The sequence below is a fragment of the Arachis ipaensis genome, chromosome B7 (assembly GCF_059453495.1).
Source record: "Arachis ipaensis isolate K30076 ecotype BB chromosome B7, ASM5945349v1, whole genome shotgun sequence".
NCBI lineage: Eukaryota > Viridiplantae > Streptophyta > Magnoliopsida > Fabales > Fabaceae > Arachis > Arachis ipaensis.
The window spans coordinates 26,511,010-26,536,471 of record NC_142442.1 but is presented as its reverse complement, the minus strand read 5'-3'; the positions used below and the strand labels follow the sequence as shown (position 1 = coordinate 26,536,471).

The 25,462-nt window shown below is 35.1% G+C and overlaps 2 protein-coding genes and 1 pseudogene across 2 annotated transcripts; 2 read left to right on the top strand and 1 right to left on the bottom strand.

Moving 5' to 3' along the window:
* The first annotated feature begins 11,037 nt into the window (after positions 1 to 11,037).
* LOC107606996 (uncharacterized) lies at positions 11,038 to 12,054 on the top strand. The gene has a single exon (XM_016308989.1). The coding sequence runs from the start codon at positions 11,038 to 11,040 to the stop codon at positions 12,052 to 12,054; it is 1,017 nt and encodes a 338-aa protein (XP_016164475.1).
* A 63-nt stretch (positions 12,055 to 12,117) lies between these two features.
* LOC110264922 (putative ferric reduction oxidase 1) lies at positions 12,118 to 18,404 on the top strand (annotated as a pseudogene).
* Positions 18,405 to 18,640: 236 nt separating this feature from the next.
* Positions 18,641 to 22,314, bottom strand: OVA6 (Class II aaRS and biotin synthetases superfamily protein). The gene is made up of 11 exons (XM_016311115.3): positions 21,901 to 22,314; positions 21,756 to 21,812; positions 21,262 to 21,372; positions 20,974 to 21,060; positions 20,764 to 20,877; positions 20,473 to 20,679; positions 20,065 to 20,202; positions 19,766 to 19,927; positions 19,440 to 19,639; positions 19,118 to 19,201; positions 18,641 to 18,996 (listed from the first exon to the last, which is right to left on the bottom strand). The coding sequence occupies exons 1-11, from the start codon at positions 22,240 to 22,242 to the stop codon at positions 18,855 to 18,857; spliced, it is 1,644 nt and encodes a 547-aa protein (XP_016166601.1). The 5' UTR covers positions 22,243 to 22,314; the 3' UTR covers positions 18,641 to 18,854.
* Positions 22,315 to 25,462: the final 3,148 nt, after the last annotated feature.

Sequence of the window (25,462 nt, the reverse complement as noted above, 5' to 3'; positions counted from 1 at the left end):
TAGATGGTAACAATTTGTTTAGGACAATAAAATCACTGCCTAATCATTAAAACAATGTTGCCATTCGAATGTATGGATCCATTATGTAACCTAATAGAAATAGTTAACCCTAGGACAAGAAGCAAACTATGAGTGATGTAGGTCAATCTTCAATTGCTTAGTGATATGTTGGAGGGAAAAAGATAGCAAAGGTTATGGGTAGTTTTGGAAAAATTAAAAACTAATTTTTTTTACTATTGCCAATAATTACAAGAATAATTTACATAATCAAAATTTAGAACTATGCCAAATTTAAAAATTTGAAAACATATGAAGTTTGAGAAAAGAGGACCATAATAACTCATCTTTGCCTATGAGTCTCTGTTACTATAGCTCCGTCGACCCCTTACAAGATGAACCTGAAAACGGGAACAGGTTCAGCAACGTGAGGGAGACGGGAGAGCTTCAGTGACGGCCATGGGAGAGGATCAACGAGAACGATGGAAAACTTTCCATGACGAAAGGAAAGGATGTCAACGGCACTAGTTGACGGGAGACCTTCAGCGACAATGGCTCACGGGAACGACTTAGGCGACGACGAAGCTTGCACGGAGCCTTTGAGATTTTAGCGACAAAGGATGGTGAGTTGGCGATGGAGAAGCTGGAGTCAGCGATGGAGAGAGGCTAGGGGGAGGAGGCTAGAGAGAGAGAGAGAGAGAGAGAGAGAGAGAGAGAGAGAGAGAGAGAGAGAGAGAGAGAGAGAGAGAGAGAGAGAGAGAGAGAGAGAGAGAGAGAGAGAGAGAGAGAGAGAGAGCATAGAATTAAGGATTATGGTTTTTTGCATCTTATATCAATATATATAAAGGGTATTTATATAATTTCACTATAGTGGAGATTTAGTGTGTCCTAACGAGTACCTCAGTCCCTATTTTCGTCCCTATTTATTCGTGAGGATGGATCCCTATCCCCGTAGAAATTTTGTGGGTCTCCATTTTTTCCCGTCTCATGTAATTCTCGTGGGTACCTGCGAGTTCAGGTTTTTTTCTCATTCCTACTTTCTATATCTAATCTACATGATAAGTTTTATAAATTTTATTTCATATCTAACATTCTATTTTCAAAGAATTATTATATACCTCTTAAACACTTACTAACTTAGACGTCAGAGTGTTTTTTACAGGTATACTCATCCACTGTATTCTTTCACATTCAAATTATAGTCACTCCATAAAAAAAAAGACATACTACATCACAAAGGACAAGCTATACCTCGAAATTTCAACCACACAAGAACATAATTAATTGATTATAATATATTTTATATATTCACAAAAAATATATTTTTTTAATTTTGTAGTTTGAATTGACGATGAATTTTGGTTATAATAAACTAATTAGTTCATCACATACATAACACACCAAAAATAAGAAACGAGTGCAAATATCAATTTATATTGTTTTAAATGATATTTCAAGTATTATATGATGAATTTATACTTTTATAATAGTATTATACAAATATTACAAGTGCAAATATTAATTTTTGTTAAAATTAATAGTATTATACAAATTATGATATAATATTTTAAATAAATATAATATGATAATACATATTTTTATTCTTTATTTCATTTTTTATATCTATTTTTTCTTTTTATTTATTATTTTACAACAAAGATAATTTAGTCACCACGACACCACTATTGATACATATCACAGATAATATAAAAAACCCTAATTATTTTTGAAAACTAAATATTACTAATTTATTGATGCAAAACTTCTGCTTTAGTTTAGAAAGTTATGATGCGTCTAAAATGTTCCAATATAATTGAAAAATTAAACATGATGTTTCGATTAAATCTAAACTATACATATTTTTTATTGGCAATTCTAAATGATAGAATTTAGTGCAACATTTTAATGCAGTAATAGAAATTTGAATACCAACATGGATCTTCAAGTTGCAAGTAATTATATTTTTTTAAAATATAAAATTGTAGAGACAAATAAAAAGATAGAAAAATCGTTATGAGTTAATCTGAAAGACATATATTGAAAAGTAGTAAAATAAATATTTTTAACTAAAAATATTTTGTGTTAAATATTTTAAATTTAATAAAATGCAATAAATGAAAGATAATACCTATATATTGAAGCATTATATAATAAAGTAATCAATTTTAACATAATTCACACACTATTAATTTCAGTTTTACTATAACGTTACTTGATATATTAGTGAAAAACTATATTTTAGCTTCAATGGAAGAACTACTTTTGTCTCTTGGATTTTTTTTATTTGTTTATTTGTTCTTTTTAGTTTTTGAATCTTTTTTCCTTTTTGTATGTAGCTAAAATTGATTAATAAATGTGTGATTTGAAAAAAAATAAAAAATTATAGAAAAAGATATTATTATAAATAATTGATTAAATTGTTAAAATTTAAATTAAATTAAGAGTTAATATTAATCAGGACAATAAAATCGAATAGATTCTTAAAGTTATCATCATTACTATTAATGCATCGCCATTTCCAGTATTGCACAAAGGATAACAAAAAATAAAAAGTAAAATTATGATCAATGAAATCAAAATCATAAAAGGTCAATTTGGACAACCACAAAATATTAAAATCGAATTACACGAGTGAAGTTTGTTAGAGAACAAATAAAGCAACAAAACTAAGAATTAATGATACTTTTTTATCTTTTGAGTTGTTCTGCCGGATCAGTCGCTTAAGACTTTTGGTCTCTATTTGGACCTGATGAAAAAAAATGGGCTCACTTCTTATAGACTCGTTGAGAATGATTCTCATCTAGTTCATGGCCTATTAGAAGTAAAAGGCGCTCTGGTGGGATCTTCACGGAGAGAAAAAGGTTGCAGTCAGTTTGATAATGATCGAGTGACATTACTTCTTCGGTCCAAAACAAGAAATCCCTTAAATATGATTCAAAAAGGATCTTATTTTATCGTTGATCAAAGATTTCTCTATGAAAAATATGAATCGGAGTTTGAAGAAGGGGAAGGAGTCCTCGACCCGCAACAGATAGAGGAGGATTTATTCAATCACATAGTTTGGGCTCCTAGAATATGGCGCCCTTGGGACTTTCTATTTAATTGTATCGAAAGACCCAGTTAATTGGAATTTTCCTATTGGGCTAGGTCATTTCGGGGCAAGCGGATCATTTATGAGGAAGAGGATGAGTTTCAAGAGAATGATTTGGAGTTCTTGCAGGGTGAAACCATGCAGTACCAGACACGAGATAGATCTTCTAAAGAACAAAGCTTTTTTCAAATAAGCCAATTCATTTGGGACCCTGCAGATCCACTCTTTTTCCTATTGAAGATCAGCCTTTTGTCTCTGTTTCTGTGTTTTCACATCGACAATTCTTTGCAGATGAAGAGATGTCAAAGGGACTTCTTACTTTCTAAACAGATCTTCCTACATCTATATATAAACGCTGGTTTATCAAGAATATGCAAGAAAAACATTTCGAATTGTTGATTCATCGCCAGAGATGGCTTAGAACCAATAGTTCATTATCTAATGAATTTTTTCGTTCTAATACTCTATCTGAGAGTTATCAATATTTATCAAATATGTTCGTATCTAATGGAATGCTATTGGATCAAATGACAAAGACCTTGTTGAGAAAAAGATGGCTTTTTTTCGGAAGAAGTGCATCTTTTATCCGAACCTTCTTCCATAATGGTAAGGAACAACAGTATTATTGAAACAAATACACCAATCACTTTTAATATAAGAAGTCGAGTAGGCGGATTGGTGCGAATGGAGAAGAAAAAAAAAATATTGAATTACAAATATTTTTTGGGGATATCCATTTTCCTAGCGAAATGGATAAGGTACACCGACACAGTGGTATTTTGATACAACTTGAAATGTTAAAAAAATATTCAAAGGAATAAAAAAAATAAAAAATTGGATCTCTATCCAATGGATCACAATTATCAAGAAAAAGTATTTTGTTTTGGTTTGACCTGTAATTCTATATGAAATTACAAACTATATTAATTTAGTAAAACTTTTTTCACAAAATCTGTTCCGGAAAAAGGATAATTTGGAGTTTAAAGCTCTTAATTATATTCTCTATGGAAATGGAAAATCAATTCGTAAAATTTCTGACACAAGCATTCAATTAGTTCGAACTTGTTTAGTATTGAATTGGAATCGAGATAAAAAAAAGTTCTTTAATAGAAGAATCTCGTGCTTCTTTTGTTGAAATAAATATAAATGGTCTGATTGGAGATTTTCTAAGAATTGATCCAACGAAATCAAGAATTTCCTATATCAGAGAAGAAAAAAATGATCCATCCGGCTCAGAATGGATCTCGGATAATGAGTCAAATCAAATCAATATTAATCCATTTTTTCCTATTTCTTTCCAGAAAAAATTCTACAATCACATATCCAAAATCATGAAACGATTCATGTGTTGTTGAACAAAAATACAGAATGCCAATCTTTAATAATTTTTTCATCATATGATTGTTTCGAAATAGGACCTTTTAGCAATGTAAAATACTACAACAAGCTGAAAATAAAAAAGAGAATAAAAAAATAAAAAAATATCTTTAAATTCCAATTAAGAATTCATTAGGTCTCGTAAGAATAGCACTTCAAGTTTCAAATTTTTATTCAGTTTACCTTCTAATAACTCATAATTAGATCTTGATGAATAAAAATTTAAAACTTGACAAGTTAAAAAAAACTTGTCAGGCATTAAAAATTTTTTTAATGGACGAAACCGAGATAATTTATAAGCTCGATCCATGCAGCAACATAAAACTAAATACATTCCGTTTGAATTGGGATTTTTTCCATCATGATTATGATTCTAAATATTGTGAAAAAACGATTGCAATAATTAGCCTGGGACAATTTATTTGTGAAAATGTATGTCTATCTCAAACAAAAAATGGACTAGAACTAAAATTAAAATCAAGACAAGTTTTAATTATTAAAATGGATTCCATATTAATAAGATTGTCTAATACCTATTTGGCAACTCCAAGAGCAACAGTTCATGGACATTTTGGAGAAATTTTTTTTGAAGGAGATATATTAATAAAATTTATATATGAAAAATCGAGATCAGGTGATATAACCCAAGGTCTTCCAAAAGTGGAACATGTATTAGAAGTTCGTTCGATTGATTTAATATCGATTAACCTAGGGAAGAGGGTTGACGCTTGGAACGAACATATAACCAAAATTTCCGGCATTCCTTGGGGATTCTTTCTTTGTACTGAGCTAACTATTGTCAAAAGTCGAATTTCTTTGGTTAATAAAATCCAAAGGATTTATCGATCCCAAGGAGTGCATAACATAATAGACATATTGAGATTATCGTACGCTAAATAACATCAAAAGTATTGGTTTTAGAAGATGGAATGTCTAATGTTTTTTCACCCAGCGAGCTAATTGGATTGTTTCGAGCTGAACGAGAGGGATGTTCCTTAGAAGAAGTAATTTGTTACCGAGCTCTATTATTGGAAATAACAAAAACATCTTTGAATACCTAAATTTTCATATCCGAAGCGAGTTTTTAAGAAACTACTAGAGTTTTAGCAAAAGCTGCTCTCCGAGGTCGTATCGATTGGTTGAAAGGTCTGAAAGAGAACGTTGTTTTGGGGAGAATGATATCCGTTGGTACCGGATTCAAAAAGCTAACACAGCCTTCAAAGTAAAGACAACTTATTAAGATTGCTCCGAAAAAAAAGAATTTACTCGAAGAAAAAATAAAAGATATCATGTTCCACCATAGAGAATTTGCTTTTTAATTTCAAGAATTTAAGTGATACATTGCAACAATCATTTTCGAAGATTTGATAATTGCTAAACGCCTATTTTTTCGAATATATAATTCTTAAATTTAAATAAAGGCGTTTGATTACATTTTTGAAAGGGAATAAAAAAAATAAAAAAAAAAATTGAATGGCCTGACCATGTATCAAAAGGCAATCTTCGATAAAAGAGAAGGTTTCATCGGAACAAAACTTTTCTTATTTCAGGATACCCTTTCTCTTTTTTTGCGGGATCAATGACAAAAAGATACTGGAACATAACGTTGGAAGAGATGATGGAAGTGCGAGTTCATTTTGGCCATGGTACTAAAAAATGAAATCCCAGAATGGCACCTTATATATACACAAAACGTAACGGTATTCATATTCTAAATCTTACAAGAACTGCTCGCTTTTTATCAAAAATTTGTGATTTGGTTTTTGATGCAACAAGTAAGGGGAAACAATTTTTAATTGTTGGCACAAAAAATAAAGCTGCGGATTTAATAGCACGGGCTGCAACAAGAGCTCGGTGTCATTATGTTAATAAAAAATGGCTCGGCGGTATGTTAACTAATTGGTATACTACAGAAACAAGACTTCATAAGTTCAGGTCCTTGAGAACAGAGGAAACCTATTTGGGTGGCATTAAATATATTGTCATAATCGTTGATCAACAAGAGGAGTATACCGCTCTTAGAGAATGTATCACTTTGGGAATTTCAACGATTTTTTTAATCGATACAAATTGTGACCCCGATCTCGCGGATATTTCGATTCCAGCTAATGATGATGCTATAGCTTCCATTCGGTTAATTCTTAACAAATTAGTATTTGCAATTTGTGAAGGTCGTTCTAGCTATATACGAAATTATTAATTAATAATAAAATAAATTATTCCATTGAGAACTTCATAGATTTATAGAATCGATTATTATAACTAATTTACTAAATCACGCAAAAAACAAAAAATCCAGAAATATTAAGTGATTAGTCGATATTCAAAATAATTCCTTTCAAGTTCTATTTATTTTGAGGGCAATATGAATATTCTATTATGTTCCATCAACACATTAAAAAGATTATATGAGATATCTTCTGTAGAAGTAGGTCAACATCTCTATTGGCAATTAAGGGGGTTCTAAGTGCATGCCCAAGTACTTATAACTTCTTGGGCCGTAATTGCTATCTTATTGGTTTCAGCCATTTTAGTTGTTAGAAATCTGCAAACCATTCCCACTTTTGGTCAGAATTTCTTTGAATATGTCCTCCAATTCATTCGAGATGTAAGCAAAACTCAGATTGGGAAAGAATATGGTCCGTGGGTTTCCTTTGTTGGAACAATGTTCTTATTTATTTTTGTTTCAAATTGGTCGGGGGCTCTTTTGCCTTGGAGAATAATATAGTTACCTCATGGGGAGTTAGCTGCACCCACAAATGATATAAATACTACTGTTGCATTAGCTTTACTTACATCAGTAGCATATTTCTATGCGGGTCTTTCGAAAAAGGAATTAGCTTATTTTGGTAAATATATCCAACCAACTCCAATCCTTCTACCAATTAACATGTTAGAAGATTTCACAAAACCCCTGTCGCTTAGCTTTCGACTCTTCAGAAATATATTAGTGATGAATTAGTAGTTGTTGTTCTTGTTTCTTTAATACCCTTAGTAGTTCTTATACTTGTCATGCTCCTTGGATTATTTACAAGCGGTATTCAAACCTTTATTTTTGCTACTTTAGCTGCGGCTTATATAGGTGAATCCATGGAAGTCATTAACTTAACAAATTTAGGAAATAGTCTTTTTTTTTTTTAGTTTTTAGTTTAGTTTGACTCGCCGCAATATATGTGCGGCTAAAGATAATATACTTAGGTAACAAAAATACATAAAAGAGAAACAAATCAGTTTTAAATTCTGATTCTATTAATTGAATATTCATAAATATAGGGTTAAATTAAATGCAATCAAAGTATAAATAAATATATGATTTAGTAAAAAAATAGAAAAGATTACTTGAGAGTTGTAAAAAAAAATAGAAAAAACATCATTTAAATAATGAATATTTTTCCTATTATTTTTTTACTAAACTAAAAAGAATCTTTGTTTTCAATTTTTTCAATAATTTTTTGGTATTATTTTTGTTGTATTTTATTTTGTTCATTCAATCTATAACATAAATATTTTTTTACATTATAATATAGATCTAATTTAAATATTATTTTATTAGAGTCTATTAATATTGTAAATATAAATATTAAAAACTTTAACTTTGAACTTTGTAGGATATTTCCGTTTACGACATGTGATTAAAATGGATATTACATAAAACTAGAACGTATTTGTATTTCATTCATATTCAATTCAACAATAAAAAAAAAATTCCATTTAAATCACTCAAATTTCAATATTTCGTTGCAAAGATTCAGTTCTTCGGTCAAACAATTTTTTTAGATTGATTATACCATATGGATATAAACGAGGATATAATCAAAAAGAAGAAAAGGACTAGCAAAAACCTAAGACTATATGTATACATTTTCTTCTCGCACCAATAATGTTGGAAAAATCATAATTCAAGTTTTGTCTTTATCTTGTTCTAATGTTCTCTGGTGAAATCATTAGTTGGGACGTAAGCGTAATTATATTATACCATGCATGATCATTGATGAGCTAGGTAAAATGAAAAAAAAAATGCAAATTATATCTAGACAGATAAAACATGATTTGAATATAAAATAACATATTATATTATAGATATAAAACGATAAATCTATACATATACCTATCATTTTTGTTTGTTTGTTTTTTTATTTTATTTATATTTATTTTTATGCCCAAATAATTGCTAATATTTATTCAAAAAATAAAGACAAAATTTACTACAGTATCCAGCCATGTGAAAATTGTATTCTCATGCTGTTGTTGCTGTTGTCAAAAAAAGCTAAACGCCTTGCCTCCTAAAATAATGGGGTCTCTTGTGCACTGTTATAATGAAGTACTATATTTTCTTTAATGATGAAAAACAAAGCAGTGAATAACAGTATCATATGATATGAATTTATGAAGTGTGTTTCTCACCAATTTCCTTCTCCAATATTATTGGTTAAGTTGTAGTGTATTATGTCACTGTCTTTGGCCTTTACCATACACTCTATCCTATAAAGGCATAAGGGCATTGAAGGAACTTTCCTGCTTCCAAAAGGGCATCATTACTGTATGTGCGACTATGGAATCAAAGAAGAGCGAATGTGGATGTGGATGTACTTCTTCAAGCGATGTGGAGTTTGTTTAAATGGGATATGGTGGTTCTCAGTGTTAATCTTTCTTGGCTACATAGTGCTTTTGGTTTATTATTAGCCATAGCATATACTTGTACAGTTTGTTATAACCATGGTTCTGAAAACCAAATCGGACCGACCAGTTCAACTGAATTAACCGGGAATCGGTCATCTAGTCGGTCCGAGTAAGGTCAGAAACCGTTTGAAAAAAAAAAACAGTAAGAAGACCAGTCAAACTGGCAGTTAACCGGTGAACCGAGAGAATCGTCCGATTTTTTAACGGTTTTTGGTTAAGAAAGAAAAAGTGCTAAACAGCGTTGTTTTTCCTTTAAAAAAAAAAAGAAAAGAAAGGCTAAACGCCTAATTGCCTAAACGAAGTCCTAATCCTTTCAGCAGAAATCACCCACAACTCAACAAGCCAGAAGAGGGATCTGGGATCAGCAGTTTAGCACCGCCATTGCCACCGCATCCCGCAGCGATAGCAGCGACGGCGTTGAGAGCCGCAACCACCACCGCGTCCTGTTTCGTCACCGAGCTCGCCTCCTCGTTGGTCGTCGCCGAGCTCGCCTCCTCGTTGGTCGTCGCCGAGCTCGCCTCCTCGTTGGTCGTCGCCGCCGGTAAGACTCTGTTCGTGTTTGGTTATTCACTTAGTCCTCCTCGCTGCTTCTGATTTTTTGTGCTTGATTATATGATTTATTTGTTATCTGTTCATGATTTTGTTTGATGGCGTCATTATTTGTTTGTTTGCTGGCTTCATGATTCTGAGGTTATTTGTTCATGAATTTGTTTGCTGGCTTTATGAATTTGTTTGTTGCTTCATAAATTTGTTTGCTGCTTTATTTGTTCGATTTTGATTTTGATTTTTCATTTTCTGAGGTTATTTGCTTGTTTGCTGGCTTCATGATTTGTTTGTTTGCTGGCTTCATGATTCCGAGGTTATTTGTTCATGAATTTGTTTGCTGCTTCATGAATTTGTTTGCTGCTTTATTTGTTCGATTTTGATTTTGATTTTTCATTTTCTGAGGTTAGTTGTTTGTTTGCTGGCTTCGTGAATTTGTTTGCTGCTTCATGAATTTGTTTGCTGCTTTATTTGTTCGATTTTGATTTTGATTTTTCATTTTCTGAGGTTAGTTGTTTGTTTGCTGGCTTCATGAATTTGTTTGTTGCTTCATGATTTTGGTTGCTGAATTATTTATTTGTTCATGGTTTTCTGAAGTTATTTTTTAGTCTTTGATTTTCTGATTGTTACATATGGAACAATCACAAAGTAACCCATAGCCACAAGATAATGCTGTTCAAGATTCTCAAACTGGTTCATCTAGAGGTAAACTTTGATGTTTGAAGTTGTTTGTGAACTTCTAATATTAAGTAATGGATAATTTATTATGTGAAATTTTAAGTTTTAATAAGTTAAAAATTATTGAATTTATATATTTAAAATTATTTTTAGATTTTTTAATAATTTTATTTAATATTTAATTAAACCGGTTGAACCCCGATTGAACCCCGGTCGAACCAATGAACCATTGAACCAGTGACCTCACCGGTTTATTGACCGATCCGGTTCTCGCAACTTTGGTTATAACTTAACATAGTTAGGATCTGAATTAGTTATATTAATTAGTTAGACTAGATACAGAGTTTGTTAGTTAGACCATCACCTTGTATGCATATATATACAATTGAGTCAATTTGGAATCTTTCACAATCAATAACAACTAAGTTCACTCTCTCACTATTCACAGTATTCAACATGGTATCAGAAGCAATTTTTTCTTGAACCTTCCACTCTTCTCTCCTTTCTTCTTCTCCTTCTTTCCCTCTTCTCTCTTCCTCTTTCCTTGACTCATATAACTGAGTTTGATGAGAATGTGCGTATTTCACCTCTGTTCTTGGTAGAAACAGTGATTTCAATCAACGAGACTTGGAAAGAAGCGTCATTTTGTGCTTTCTCTAATTCCACCAACCATGGCACAACCAGCCTCATCTTCATCTGCAGTTTCTTCAACTTCATCAATGGCTGTGGATCCTTATAACCTCTCTCCCGCTGATCAACCCGGTCTGATCTTGGTCACTCAACAACTCGTTGAGGACAACTATCATTCTTGGAGTCGCGCGATGCAGAAAGCCCTAAATTCTAAACGAAAGCTTGGTTTCATCACTGGATCGGTGCCTAAACCAGATCCAATTACTGAACCAGAGAAATTTGAGAACTGGCAGTGCGTGAATGATGTAATAAGCACATGGATTTTGAATTCTGTTACAAAAGAAATTGCTACCTCTCTCGTATACACAGATTCTGCAGCAAAATTGTGGAACAATTTTAAGGAGCGTTTTCAACATGGAAATGGCCCTCGCGTGTTTGAATTGAAGCGCGACTTGATGAATCTTCGACATGGTGCCATGTCTGTGTCACAATACTTCACAAGAATCAAGGTTCTTTGGGAAGAATTAAACTCATATCGCCCGGTGCAATGCAATTGCGGTGATGCACGCGCCATGCAAGAGTTTCTTCAAGCTGGGTATATCCACTGTTTCCTCATGGGATTGGATGAATCTTTTTCACAGATTCGCGGGAAAATCTTGCTCTTGGAACCTCTTCCCACAATTAATAAAGTCCTTTCTCTTGTAACACAAGAAGAAAAACATAGGGCAATAATAGGAGCTTCACTCAATTTTGCTTCCCAGAATCAAGTAGCCTTTCTGGCGAGAAATCAGCAACCACCACAATCTCAAGGTCGCGGCAGAGGCATGGTGAAGAAAGATAGACCCCTTTGCTCGCACTGTGGAATTCTTGGGCACACTATCGACAAATGTTACAAAATTCACGGTTACCCTCCAAATTTTGGCAAAGGAAGGAACATGAAGCCTTCGGTTCATCATGTCTCCACATCTCAATCCACTTCAGATGCACAAATCAGCCCAAATTTAGCTCCAACACAAGTTCAACAGCTCCTAACCTTGCTGAATGATCACAAGATCTAAGATATTTCATCAAATTAATCAACAGAAGTTTCAACTCCAGCAGGTATCGTTCTCAACGCATCCATGTTAAGGTCAAATTTACCTCATAATTCTTGGATTTTGGATAGTGATGCCACCATTCACATTGCTTGTGATTTATCTCTGTTCACCTCAATACACACTTCAAAAACTTTTTCTGTCTCTCCACCTAATGGTGACATTTTCTCTGCCAATTTCATAGGTTCAGTTACTCTCAATAAGCATTTATCTCTCCAAAATGTGCTTTATGTCCCTGAGTTTCGTGTCAATTTACTTTCAGTTTCAGCCTTTCTTGCTAACTCCACAATCACTATCACTATTGGTTTTAATTACTTCACTATTCAGGACAACAAGTGTTTGAAGACGATTGGGAGGGGTGACTTGCAACAAGGACTTTACATCCTAAGAGCAGAAATCCCAACCAATTCAGCACTGCATGGTTCACATAATTCCTCAAATTCTTTTCTTTCTAGTCATATTTCTCATACTGATTCTATCTCAATAAATTTGTGTAGTCCAGAACTATGGCACACACGTCTTGGTCATGCACCTTCTAACATTCTACACCACTTAAATAGTATTTTACATTTGTCGAATAAATCAGGTTGTCATACTTGTGAAATCTACCATTTAGCTAATTTAAGAAACTTCCCTTTGAGTCACATAATCACATATCTTCTAACACTTTTGACCTTATTCATTGTGATGTGTGAGGACCTTATCATACTCCCACCTATAATGGAAAACGTTTCTTTCTAACCATTGTTGATGATGCAACCAGGTTTTGTTGGATTTATATGCTGAATAATAAATCTGAAGCCACAGGTTGCCTGAAGGACTTCTTTGCATTGATTGACACTCAATTTGGCATTAAGATCAAATGTCTCAGGTCTGACAATGCTAAGGAACTTGCACTTAAGGAGTTTCTGCAGAAGAGAGGTGCCCTGCATCAATTCTCATGCCCTTATCGACCCCAACAAAATGCTGTTGTAGAGAGAAAGTACCAGTATCTGTTGAATGTGGCCAGATCCTTATTCTTTCAGTTAAAATTCCCTATTTTCTTTTGGGGGGAGTGCATCATCACTGTAGCTTTCCTAATCAATCGAATCCCAAGCAAATTATTACAATTTAAGTCTCCCTTTGAACTGCTATTTGGAAAGACACCCAACTATGATGCCTTAAGAAATTTTGGTTGCCTTGCATATGCAGCAAACACCTCTAACTCCAAAACCAATTTTTGTCCTAGAGTTGATCCCTCGGTCTTCATTGGATATCCAACTGGTTACAAAGGTTACAAACTTTACAACCTTAGAACCAAACAGTTTTTTTATCTCGAGAGACATCATTTTCCATGAACATGTTATGCCTTTCAATACTTCACCTCATCTACAGTCTAATAAGGACTTGTTCAATGACTTTGTACTTCCTAAACCCATTCTTGATCACATCCCTTCTCCATCTTCACAGCCTACCCCAACCGTCATAAACCCAGAACCTCAACATCAAGAACCAACACCAAACACCATCACTTCACCACCTAAATAACTAAGAAAATCAACTATACACATTCAACCTTCGCCTTGCCTTACCTTAATGACTACGTCTGCCACACCTCTACTCCTTATCCCTTAGCCAATCATATTAGTAACCATCGCCTTAACCTTACATACCTTTACTCCATCGCACAATTAGACACCATACCTGAGCCTTAATTTTACCAACAGGCAATTCAGTTCAAAGAATGGAGACAAGCTATGCAAGAGGAACTTGATGTGCTTGAGGCCAATAACACTTAGGCCCTTGTACCTTTACCACCAGATAGGCGAGCCATTGGTTGTCGTTGAGTGTACAAAGCTAAGCTAAAGGTTGATGGCTCGTTAGAGAGATATAAGGCACGTTTAGTTGCAAAAGGATATACTCAACAAGTTGGTATTGATTTTAGGGACACATTTAGTCCCGTGGCAAAGATCACTACTGTGAGGACCTTATTTACTATTGCTGCAGTCAAGAACTGGAGCCTCCTACAGCTGGATATAAATAATGCATTCCTCAATGGTGAACTTAATGAAGAAGTCTACATGGAATTGCCTTTGGGTCATCCTCAGCGGAAACAAGGGTTAGTTTGTAAACTCACACGATCCTTGTATGGGTTGTGACAAGCATCAAGGTAGTGGTTCACTAAGTTTTGCAACACACTAATCACCCATGGCTTTACACAATGCTAACATGATTACTCTCTTTTCGTTCTAGGAGAGGGTGAGGCAACTACATATCTTATTGTGTACGTGGATGACATCATCATTGCTGCTCCCAAACAAGACATGGTGGACAATGTTAAACACAAGCTTCAATCCATCTTCAAGCTTAAAATCTTGGGTGACCTTAAGTTCTTCCTTGGTCTTGAGCTTGGATGGGATTACTCTGAGTCAGCGAAAATATACACTTTCATTGCTGGAGGAGACTGGTTTCTTAGGGTGCAAACCTGCCAATACACCCATGGATGCTAATCTAAAACTTAGTGCTGATGAAGGTGATCCTATCCCTGATGCTTCGAGATATCGCAGATTAATTGGCCGCCACATGTATCTCACTATATCTCGGCCAGACATCACTTTTGCTGTGGTAAAACTGGCTCAATACATGGCAAATCCTCGAACTCCTCATCTCGAAGCTGTGCACGATGTCCTCAAGTATTTGAAGGCAGCACCTGGCCAGGGATTACTCTTCTCATCAAAATCTAAGTTTCACCTCTCTATGTACACTGACGCTGACTGGGGCAGCTGCCTCGACACACGGAGGTCCACGACCGGCTATTGCACGTTCTTGGGAGATTCATTAGTGTCATGGAAGAGCAAGAAGCAAGATGTAGTTTCGAGGAGCTCAACGGAGGCAGAGTACAGAGCTCTAGCCAACGCTGCCTGTGAAGTTCTATCCGTCATTTCCCTTCTCAAATTCATGCATGTCGAGGTGAATTCAACAATGATTTTTTGTGACAACATCTCTACCATTCAAATGGCCACCAATCCGACTCTACATGAAAGGTCCAAGCACATTGAAATCTATTGCCACTTCGTTAGAGAAAAAGTGGCAGCAGGAATCGTCAAACTCATCCATGTACCAAGCAAGCATCAACTCGCGGATTTACTCACCAAGGCTCTCCCAGCGCCTCAGTTCAAATTTCTTATGGCCAAGTTTGGAACATACAACATGTATGCTCCAACTTGAGGGGGGATATTAGCCATAGCATATACTTGTACAGTTTGTTATAACTTAACATAGTTAGGATCTGAATTAGTTATATTAATTAGTTAGGCTAGATACAGAGTTTGTTAGTTAGACCATCACCTTGTATACATATATATACAATTGAGTGAGCCAATTCAATTTGGACTCTTTCACAATCAATAACAACCAAGTTCACTCTCTCACTATTCACATTGTTCAACAGTTATGGTCCCAACAAATACCTTCTATCTACATTGATTGCCTGCCATTCAAGCTAAAACAGATTCAATATACTTTGGCAAACAAGGTATTATATCCCTTTTATTCGTACTTCATCGAATGGTGTTATTTGACATGTCATTCATCCTCTATATATGTTGCACAGGGGCAAGTATACTTGTCTACATATTTTACATTTTACTCATAACCATTTTAGCCTGTCTATACCTTCATTTGAAAAGTAAACATCCTCATTACAATACTCAAAGGTACGTTATTTCATACCTTGTTAGTCATACATGATGTATGACTAATTTCTTGCTCTCAAGAAGGTGGGATTTTTTGGATTGGTATCATGGAAAAAGCCGTTGCTTGTGAATGGTTCCCTTGAAATCATTTCTCTAACAGAACTCTCTCTGATTTTTATGTTTCTTTTATATGACTAGTTTCTACCAGTGACCCTACTGGCAACTAATGAGGCCAAGTGTAAGAAAAGAACTTCCCACTCTTCATCAAATATTGTTTGTTACATTTCTCTTCTTCTAAGTTGGAACATATATAGGTGGAAGATTTAGTAATGGCCTTAGGCCTTGTTGGAAATATCTGCATGATGTTTCTGTTCTTTCTAGTATTAAGAGTGTCTTCGCTTTTGCAGTTCATTGGCCTAACTTTAGAGGGAAGTATCAAGTACCACATCTAGCTAGGACCACCGCAATGGTCCTCTTCACAGCCCATGGACTTTGCTACATTATCTTTTGGGACAACACTAATCAAATCTAAGAGGTAAATTCAATAAGCAACTTGTTCAATGCAAAGTCCTTGTTCAATGCAAAATCCTTTTTCAGTCATAAACTATATAGGCTAACATTGCAAGAGCTTTCATTGTAGATGCTCATGTGGAATAAAGTTGGCGTCTCAAATGTGGCTGGAGAAGTAGCTTTGCTAGCAGGATTAGCCATGTGGGCCACTAACTTACCTTTGATAAGGCAAAAACTTTATGCAACTTTTCTTCTACACTCATCAACTGTACATAGTTTTTGTAGTCTTTTATGTACTACACGTAGGATTTTTTTCTTCCTGTGTGTTTCTTGCAGGATTTTACTTATTCTTGATGGATCGCTACCTAAGATTCCTACAGTCCCAGCAAAAAATTTAGCTGGTTTCTGCTCGCATCGCATCTTGTGAAACTATTGAACTGAATTTCTCCAAGAATCCAGATGAATGACAAGTTCTATATCTGAATTTTGTCTCCATTTCAAGCAACATAGTATTTATTTCAATTTCCTCTCATGTTGCTGCAATAGGATTGTGCTATACTCCTACAAGTGTCATTTACATAAATGTTGTTAATATTTCCAAGTTGAAATGGCATCCTTTTTCCAACACCTCTTGCTGCGACACTGAACATGATACCCTAAGCATTCTCATCAAAAGTTCAGGAAACTGGTCTCATTCTTTGTATCAGAAGCTATCATGTTCATCTCCACCGTCCCACCTTAACATCTTTGTCGAAGGGTCATATGGACGGGACTCATCAACCTTTCTCAAGGTATGGTAACTAGTTAAAGGAGCCTCCACAGTTTACAACTCATGGATTGACATATATAATGTTTGATGCAAGTATGAAATGGTAGTGATGGTGAGTGGAGAAAGTGGAATTGCACCTTTCATCTCCATAATTCGATGGCTACTCTTTAAGGCCAATACCGAAGGGGGCAAAGCTCCATGAGTTCTTGTATGCGCCTTCAAGAAGTGCGTTGATCTCACCATGGTAGACCTCCTCATGAGTGTTTCAGGCACAGCCTTTGACATCTCGCGCTTGCAGCTTCAAATTGAAGCCTATGTAACAAGAGAGAAACAACATGTAACAACAGAAAGAAAGCCTCTTCAAACATTATTGTTCAGGTCAAATGCATCAGATGAACCCATTTCTGCAATCTTTGGGCGAAACAATTGGCTCTGCCTTGGGATTATCATCTCTTCATCTTTAATATTCTTCCTATTACTTATTGTCATCCTAAGCAAATAATATATATATCCAATGGATCATAATTCAGACCTCAAATTCCTATACTTCTCAAGGGCCAGCCTGAGCATGCTATTCATCTGTGTATCCATAGTCATTACAGCTACATCTGTTTTTATCTGGAACAAGAATCAGAATATGTATATTAAGCAGATTGAAAGCAACACATCTCCAGGCACTGTTTGTTATGATGCTGACAAGGAATTAGAGTCTCTACCCCACCAATCCTTTTTTGATGTAGTTAAAGTACACTATGGCAAAAGACTAAGGGTAAGATATAACTTTTTGAGATGACCATTTCTTTAAGTTCAGTTAAATATCTTTTTCATTGAATAAATAACACTTTCTCGTTGGAATTTGTGAGTAAAACCTCAAGGAGGAAAATTTCATTCTGTGACATACTCTCTAGTTTCCAGGATCAAGCATTGGAGTTCTTGTCAGTGGCCAAAGTGAAATGAGACATGAAGTAACATCAATCTGTAAATATTGCTCCACAGAAAACCTGCAAGTGCTTGAGTTACTCCTTTTCGTATTTTGTATTCGATGTCTTAGTCTCATATCTCCACTTTTATAGTCTTGTGTAATACAATGAAAAAAAAGAATAATCATGTATTAGTCTATCTGAAATCAACTATTAATCCCTAATTCCATGGAGTTCACTTTTCAATTGATAGGAGCCAAACCCACCAATTCTGCTTTTTAACCATGTATTTGTAAAAATTATACTACCTTTTTTTGTTAGGGTACAAATTATACGTAACTAAGGCATGTGCCATGAACTTATGATAGCAGGAAGGGTGAACTGGCTGGCTTCATTCATTTGCAATGTTTTTGGTAGATTTCCTTTGACAAACATACTCAAATGGAGGATATTATTAAATTCAAAAAGAAAATCCTAAAATGGATTAATTTGTTCTTGAGATCATATAACCTAAACACTATTCATTACTTGTTCTACGTTTTTCCTTTTCAACAATAAACAGATTCATATGCTGTCGAGTGTAGGTGTATAAAATTTTAGCATTTAATTGCAGGACTGATCTGAATTAACTCATATCATCTTAACAAATTTAGGATAATATCAAGAAATCACATAGGTATCATCAAAACTGCAAGTCATAAATATTCCCTTACGAAATTGACAAATTGTAACTCGATTATGACAACTAACAATAAAAAGCTACAGTTGATCAGTTAAATGTTCTGTAGTAAGTTGTCTATGTTGTACAACACAACTGACTTACCAAAAAATGTATGATTCAAACCAAGAATTTGACTACAAGCCCCATCTGCAGGATAATATACTTGGGAATTAGTAAGATTTGGCAAAAATTGCTACTTCTTCGGCAGGATCTCCAGTCATGAAGCATTTTTTGATCCCTTCGGGTTGTTCAAAAGGGAAGCACCTAATGGTTGCTCCTGTTTCCTCCTTTACTTTTAGCTCATGTTCATTGCTGCATGATCATGTAAAACAAGCATGAAACTAGAGTTGTCAATCATGGTCCACATCCATATAGACACATTTATGCTTAGCCCTGAAAATCTGTTTTAAGAATCTTAAATGAAAAAACCTACGTAGCAGACCAAGGACCCCTAGCCCATTTGCCTTGTGATATTGCTACTTTAAGATCATCATATGAGTTCACATCTACAATATTGCTGCAAAAGAAAATGCCGTGCTTTTTCAATATGTCAGTGTTATAGCATAAGCCAAAAACCAGATTCAAGGAGAACATTGTTTTGCCACAATCTAAAGTTATGCTACCATTAGCCTTCTTCACTTCAAACAAGTAGATGATTAATGAAATTATATTACTATACAGAAGCCATTATTTCACACAATTCAAAGCATGTTAGGAAAGGAGATATTTAGAGTTTAGACAGAAAATGAGTGAACCTGTCACGAAATGCTATGGCCCTCTCCAAAAGAGAGGACTGTATTTCATACAACTTGTCTTTCACAAAAGCCACCAAAATAGAAGGCTCCATAGAGATTCCAAACACTTTCCCCTGCTTCCCAGGAACATCTCTCCTGGATATCACCACACTCTCACTAGACACATCACGAGGACCAATTTCAATTCTAAGAGGAACACCCTGAAATGAGAAGGTGCATATTAGGTAAGCACAAGTAGAAATTTAATTTGGCATGAGTTTGCATTAAGCCAGCAGCAACTACTACATCAGATTATTTATATCAAGCATCCAAGTTTAAGAGAAAACCTTCATTTCCCAGAAATTGAATTTCCATCCAGGAGTTCTTTGCTCTGAGTCATCTAGTTTAACTTTAATACCTGCCGTATGAAGAACTTCTTTTACAGAAGATGCTGCATTTAGAACAGCCACTTTCTCTTCATCCTTCTTCCAAATAGGTACAATTACCACCTAAATGAAGCAAGGCATATCATTAAAAAGTACAACCATCAAACGAATTAAATTATCAGCCAAGGTGGAAGATGTTCCAAAGGATAATCCCAAACCAGTGACTTAACGTGACTTAGATGTGCAGCACCCTAAAGTACCTGTATCGGAGCAAGCTTTGGTGGAAGCATTAGGCCGGCATCATCTCCATGGGTCATGATTATGCCTCCAACAAAACGTGTACTAATTGCCCATGATGTCTGCCAAACATGCTGCATTTGTCCAGTCTCATCTAAAAACTGCATAAGGATAAATCTTGAGCATCTGCATCTGATATAAATACTTGAAAAAAAGGCATGCAAATATAACAGAGTCAATCAAAATTTGAGGGTAACTGCCCAGGTATCATGGAAAGCAAAAATAGCAAATAAATAAAAATAACTCGTGCATTTAAGACGGGGAGAAGGAGCATAATTTCTTGAAGAAATTAAGTATATTGATAAAAACAAGTGAACTTCAAACTAAGAACATTTTGCAGATCTGCAACTACTAAAATGTTGTTTAAATACCTGTGTTCCAAAGGCACGAGAAAAGTTCTGGCCAAGGTTGTGGCTGGTTCCGGCTTGCAATGCTTTCCTGTCACCCATCATGGCCTCAATTGTATAGGTCTTATTAGCTCCAGCGAATGTTTCTACTTTAGATTTTCGACCTGCAATAACAGGTATTGCAGCTTGCTCATAAGCAAATTTGGTATAGATGTCAATCATCTGTATAGCCTGCAGTTTAACAGAAATATTTACTAAGATCACAGTGATGTAACAAGTGAAGACACTAAGGCTTAACACAGAGAAGATGATGACCTCATTTTCTGCCTCTTCAGGAGTTGCATGAGCAGTGTGGCCCTCTTGCCAAAGAAACTCAAGAGTCCTAACAAATGGTTTTGTGCGCATCTCCCATCTTGTGACATTTGCCCACTGCATCACATTTATGTGTCAAAAGAAAGTCACAGACTATCCAATCACATAAGCAGACAAGTGTCTAATCACAAGCACAGCAGCGGAAACATTTACCTGATTAATCAAGAGAGGGAGATCACGATAACTTTGGATCCATTTGGTAAACATGTGATTGACAATGGTTTCACTTGTGGGTCGAACCTGACACAGCCTCAAGAATTACAAAAATCAAAGCTAACCTTAGGTCACAGATACTCAATATCACAAATAGAAATTCTATTCAGTATATAGATTGTGAGGAAAAGGGAAAAAAAAAAAAAGAAAAAAAGAAAAAAACGATACGGAGAAGAAATGCGCATGAAAGCAACATCAGCAAACAAAAAAGTTGAAGAGCATACACACCACGAGCTTCTCTTCAAGTTCCTTTCCACCTCCAATTGTCACCAATGCCAACTCGGGACTGAAGCCCTCCACATGACTTGCTTCTTTCTCTATAAATGAGTATGGAATAAACTACACCGCAGAATGGAGAAACAAACAAGCACCAAACTCAATAAGAGATATTTTGATGTCATACTACAGTTAGAATCATGCTATCCGCATTATCAATACCTCACTTTGCATTACCATTACATTTCCTATACTACAAGGTGGTTTGCATTATCACACACAAGTTCACAACTTCGGAGAATAAAAAAAAGTATTCTTCCTTGAACTGTCTAATGCAAATTCTCCGTCCAACTACTACAATAACCATAGTCACTGAGGATTAAACTATAAATGAGCTAGAAATCCCCCCAAAATAAATAAATTCGCAAACAGGGGAATCACCATAATCACCGAAAGATTTTTCCTTACATCATCCCTTTAAAATCCATCAGAATTAAGAACCTTACCTGCGGAAAGTACATGTTACTATGCCCTGTTTCCTTGAACTTCACATTCAAATAGTCCTGTACCCCAAGAAAAAGAAAATAAGAAAAAAAAAACATTTCTCTTAATATATCGGCCAAAAAGAAAGCATAAAAATTGAGGTGGAACCTGAATGGATTCCCAAATAGCGTAACCATAGGGACGAATGACCATGGTGCCACGAACAGGACCGTAATCGGCGAGCTCGGCGTTGGCTATAAGGTCGAGGTACCAAGCGTTGAAGTCCTGTGACCTTGGCGTTATTACTTGGTCGCTTCCTTTGCTGCTCTTCGACTTATCCTGGGTCTGAGCTGACGCAGCCTCTGCTCTCTGGGAGGAGAAGCTAGCAGCGAGAGGAGGCGGCCGGAGAAGAGTGCCATGGGGGCGGCGGCGTCGTAGAATGGGAAGAGAAGACGGTGAGGAGAACAGGTTCGTTAGCGTTAGAGAGGGCAGTCTCAGTGACACTGCCATTTCCTCACTCTTGTCTCAGATGAGGTTTTCTTTGTCTCCCTCAAATAAATAAATAATAGCACTTATATTGGCATTTTTCTATCTTAATTCTTAAGTCTTAATCAAAAAGAGCAATACACACGTTTACCATTAGGACAAGTTGGAGGGAATACAAATATATTTTTAGAAATTTTGAGATGAAAATATCTTATTTCCATGTTTAGTTCAAGATTTAAAAAATTATTATTGGGTATGTTTTATTTTTTGGAATCAAAATCCAACCCATTTCATTCCCATCTCTCCCCTGATTATCTTTAATTCCAATAGGAATGGAATGTGTATAATTAAGTGAAAAGACTAAAATACTTTTGTTAATTTCATTCCAACCCTTCTTTTCAGATTTTTACTCCTCATTTGATCAGAAACCCAAACTCTAGCAGAGCCCCTCTCTCATCGAAATTAAAATCTATTCGAGCTTCTTCCCCAAATTCATGGAGGCTCCACCGGCGTCAACACCGTCTCGCCACCGATTTGAATTTGCACGACCACCCGTCACCTTATTCTAGAAGGAAAATCACTTCAATCGTTCGTTTGCGTTCGTGTTCCATCATCGCAGCTCACGTCGGTTCACTGCCAATGTATGCTTGCGTCGTCGTTGCCGCGCCTCTAGCCGGATCCTCCGCATCGCGTGCTCGCGTTTGGTCTCTCTCCTTCGTCTGAGCTCGATTGCTACAACATTTTCTGAGGTTTTTGGTTTTTACTAGTTCATTCAAAATAAGTTTATTTACGTCTTTGAATTGTTGTTTTAATTGATACATCCTAATTCCTTTTTCATGATATATAGATGCTGATTTGTTTTTTTAGTGGTAATATTTGCTTATCTCTATGGTTTGAACTATGTTTATTTTATTTCTCAAATAAATTGTTGAACTCTGTGGTTTGAACTCTTTTTTTTTTTTTTGACTAAAACTTTGATTTGAACTATGTTTATTTTATTTCTCAAATAAATTGAGGGTTTTTTAATTGTTGTGGTGCATATAGTGTTATAGCATATATTAATCTGTAAATTGTTGTGGTGCATATAATTTCAGCTCTTGATCAAAATTTGAAGATCACTTTCTGTTTGTTGTCGTTTTTCTTTGAATCTTATATTATATAATAATTGCTGAATTTTGATCTTTTGAATATGTTAATGTTTCTTTCTTTGTCTTGTTCTGATGCCTAATATCTTTGTTACTTTGATGTTTCAAGAACATTTGATTAGCCATGGCATTGCCATTAATTTCATATTGAAAATTGGTTTCCATGGTGTAAAAGGTTATTAGTTGTGGTATTGTTTAGTTTTGCTGGAAGCTTTTATAATTGGCATAACTATTTGTTAATATTTGTTATTTGTCCAAGTTGCAGCATAGCTGATAAACCACTATTTCATGGTTTATCTTGTGCTCAATAGAGTGATTTTTATCAAGTCTTTGCACACTTATTCATACTAATTGCATGGTTTTACATTTTCCTTCCTAATTTTGTGCTATGATTAAAAACATGCTTCTTTGGCCTTAAATCTGCTATGTTTAATCCCCTCTTATTACCATTCGATGCCTTGATATGTGTGTTAAGTGATTTCAAGGTTTATAGGGCAGGAATGGCTTATAGGATGGAAAGGAAGCATGCAAAACTGGAAGGAATACAAGAAACTGAAGGAATTGCTAAGCTGTCCAGCATGACCTCTTTGTACTAATTCGATCATAACTTGAGCTACAGAGGTCCAAATGAAGCGGTTTCAGTTGTGTTGGAAAGCTAACATCTGGGACTTCAAAATGATAAATAATTTGCCATAGTTGCCATGCTGTTAGGTGACGCGCACGCGTAGATCACGCGTATGCGTGACCAGGTAAAAGTTCAATCCACGCGTACGCGTGGGCGACGTGTACGCGTGACAGAGCGACGTGCTGGACGTATCAAAAATCGCTGGGGGCAATTTCTGGGTTATTTTTGACCCAGTTTTTGGCCCAAAAAATACATATTAGAGGCTACAGAGTGGGAGAATGCATCAATTCATTCAACACTTCTCATTATTCACAATTTAGGTTTTAGATGTAGTTTCTAGAGAGAGGCTCTCTCCTCTCTCTAGGTTTTAGGATTTAGGATTTCTTTTAGTTTTAGGATTACTTCTTCTCAATTCCAGGTTCAATGTTCCTTTAATTTAATTTCTCTTCTACTTTTATTTGTTCTAGCTTTCTAGTTTATTTATTTTCCCTTGTTGATTACTTTATGTTGACAATTTAGTTTATGAACTCCATGTTAGAATTGATTTTCTTATTTAATTCAATTTGAGGTATTTCATATTTATGATTTTAATTCAGCTTTTTATATTCTTAGCTTGAATTGATTAATTGGAGACACTTGAGTTATCAAACTCCTTTGTTGATTGATAATTGGAATTTGCTGGTTGGTTTGGATTCCTCTAAAGCTAGTCTTTCCTTAGGAGTTGATTAGGACTTAAGGAATTAGATTGATTAGTCCACTTGACTTTCCTTTATTTAGTAAGGGTTAACTAAGTGGGAGTAATGAACAATTTTCATCACAATTGATAAGGATAACTAGGATAGGACGTCCAGTTTTCATACCTTGCTAAGAGCTTTATTAGTTATTAATTTAATTCTTACAATTTACTTTTTCTTGTTCCTTATTCAAAAACCCCAAAAAGATAATCTTCCATAACCAATAATAAATACACCTCCCTGCAATTCCTTGAGAGACGACCCGAGGTTTAAATACTTCGGTTATTAATTTTATTGGGTTTGCTTTAGTGACAGACAAGTTTTTGTACGAAAGGATTCTTTGTTGGTTTAGAAACTATACTTTCAACGAGAATATATTTGTGAAATTCTTTACTAGCAAAAATCCGTTCGTCAAAATGGCGTCGTTGCCGGGGACTTGCAAACGTGTGCCTTATTATTGGTTATTGTAAATATTTACTTTTTCGTTTCTTTATTAGTATTTTTAGTTTTAGGAGTTTATTTTTATTTTTATTAGTTTTTATTTTTACTTGTTACTATGAATTCTCACCCCTTTCGCTATGAGTTTAGTTCAAATTATGTTGCAGGGAATGGACGCTATAATGAGAACATGCATCAAGGTTGGAACAATCAAAGACGGGAGGAGCCACAAGGATTTGATCAACCCTCTTGGCAACAACCCCCTCCAATGCACTATAACCAACAACCATCCTATGATGCAT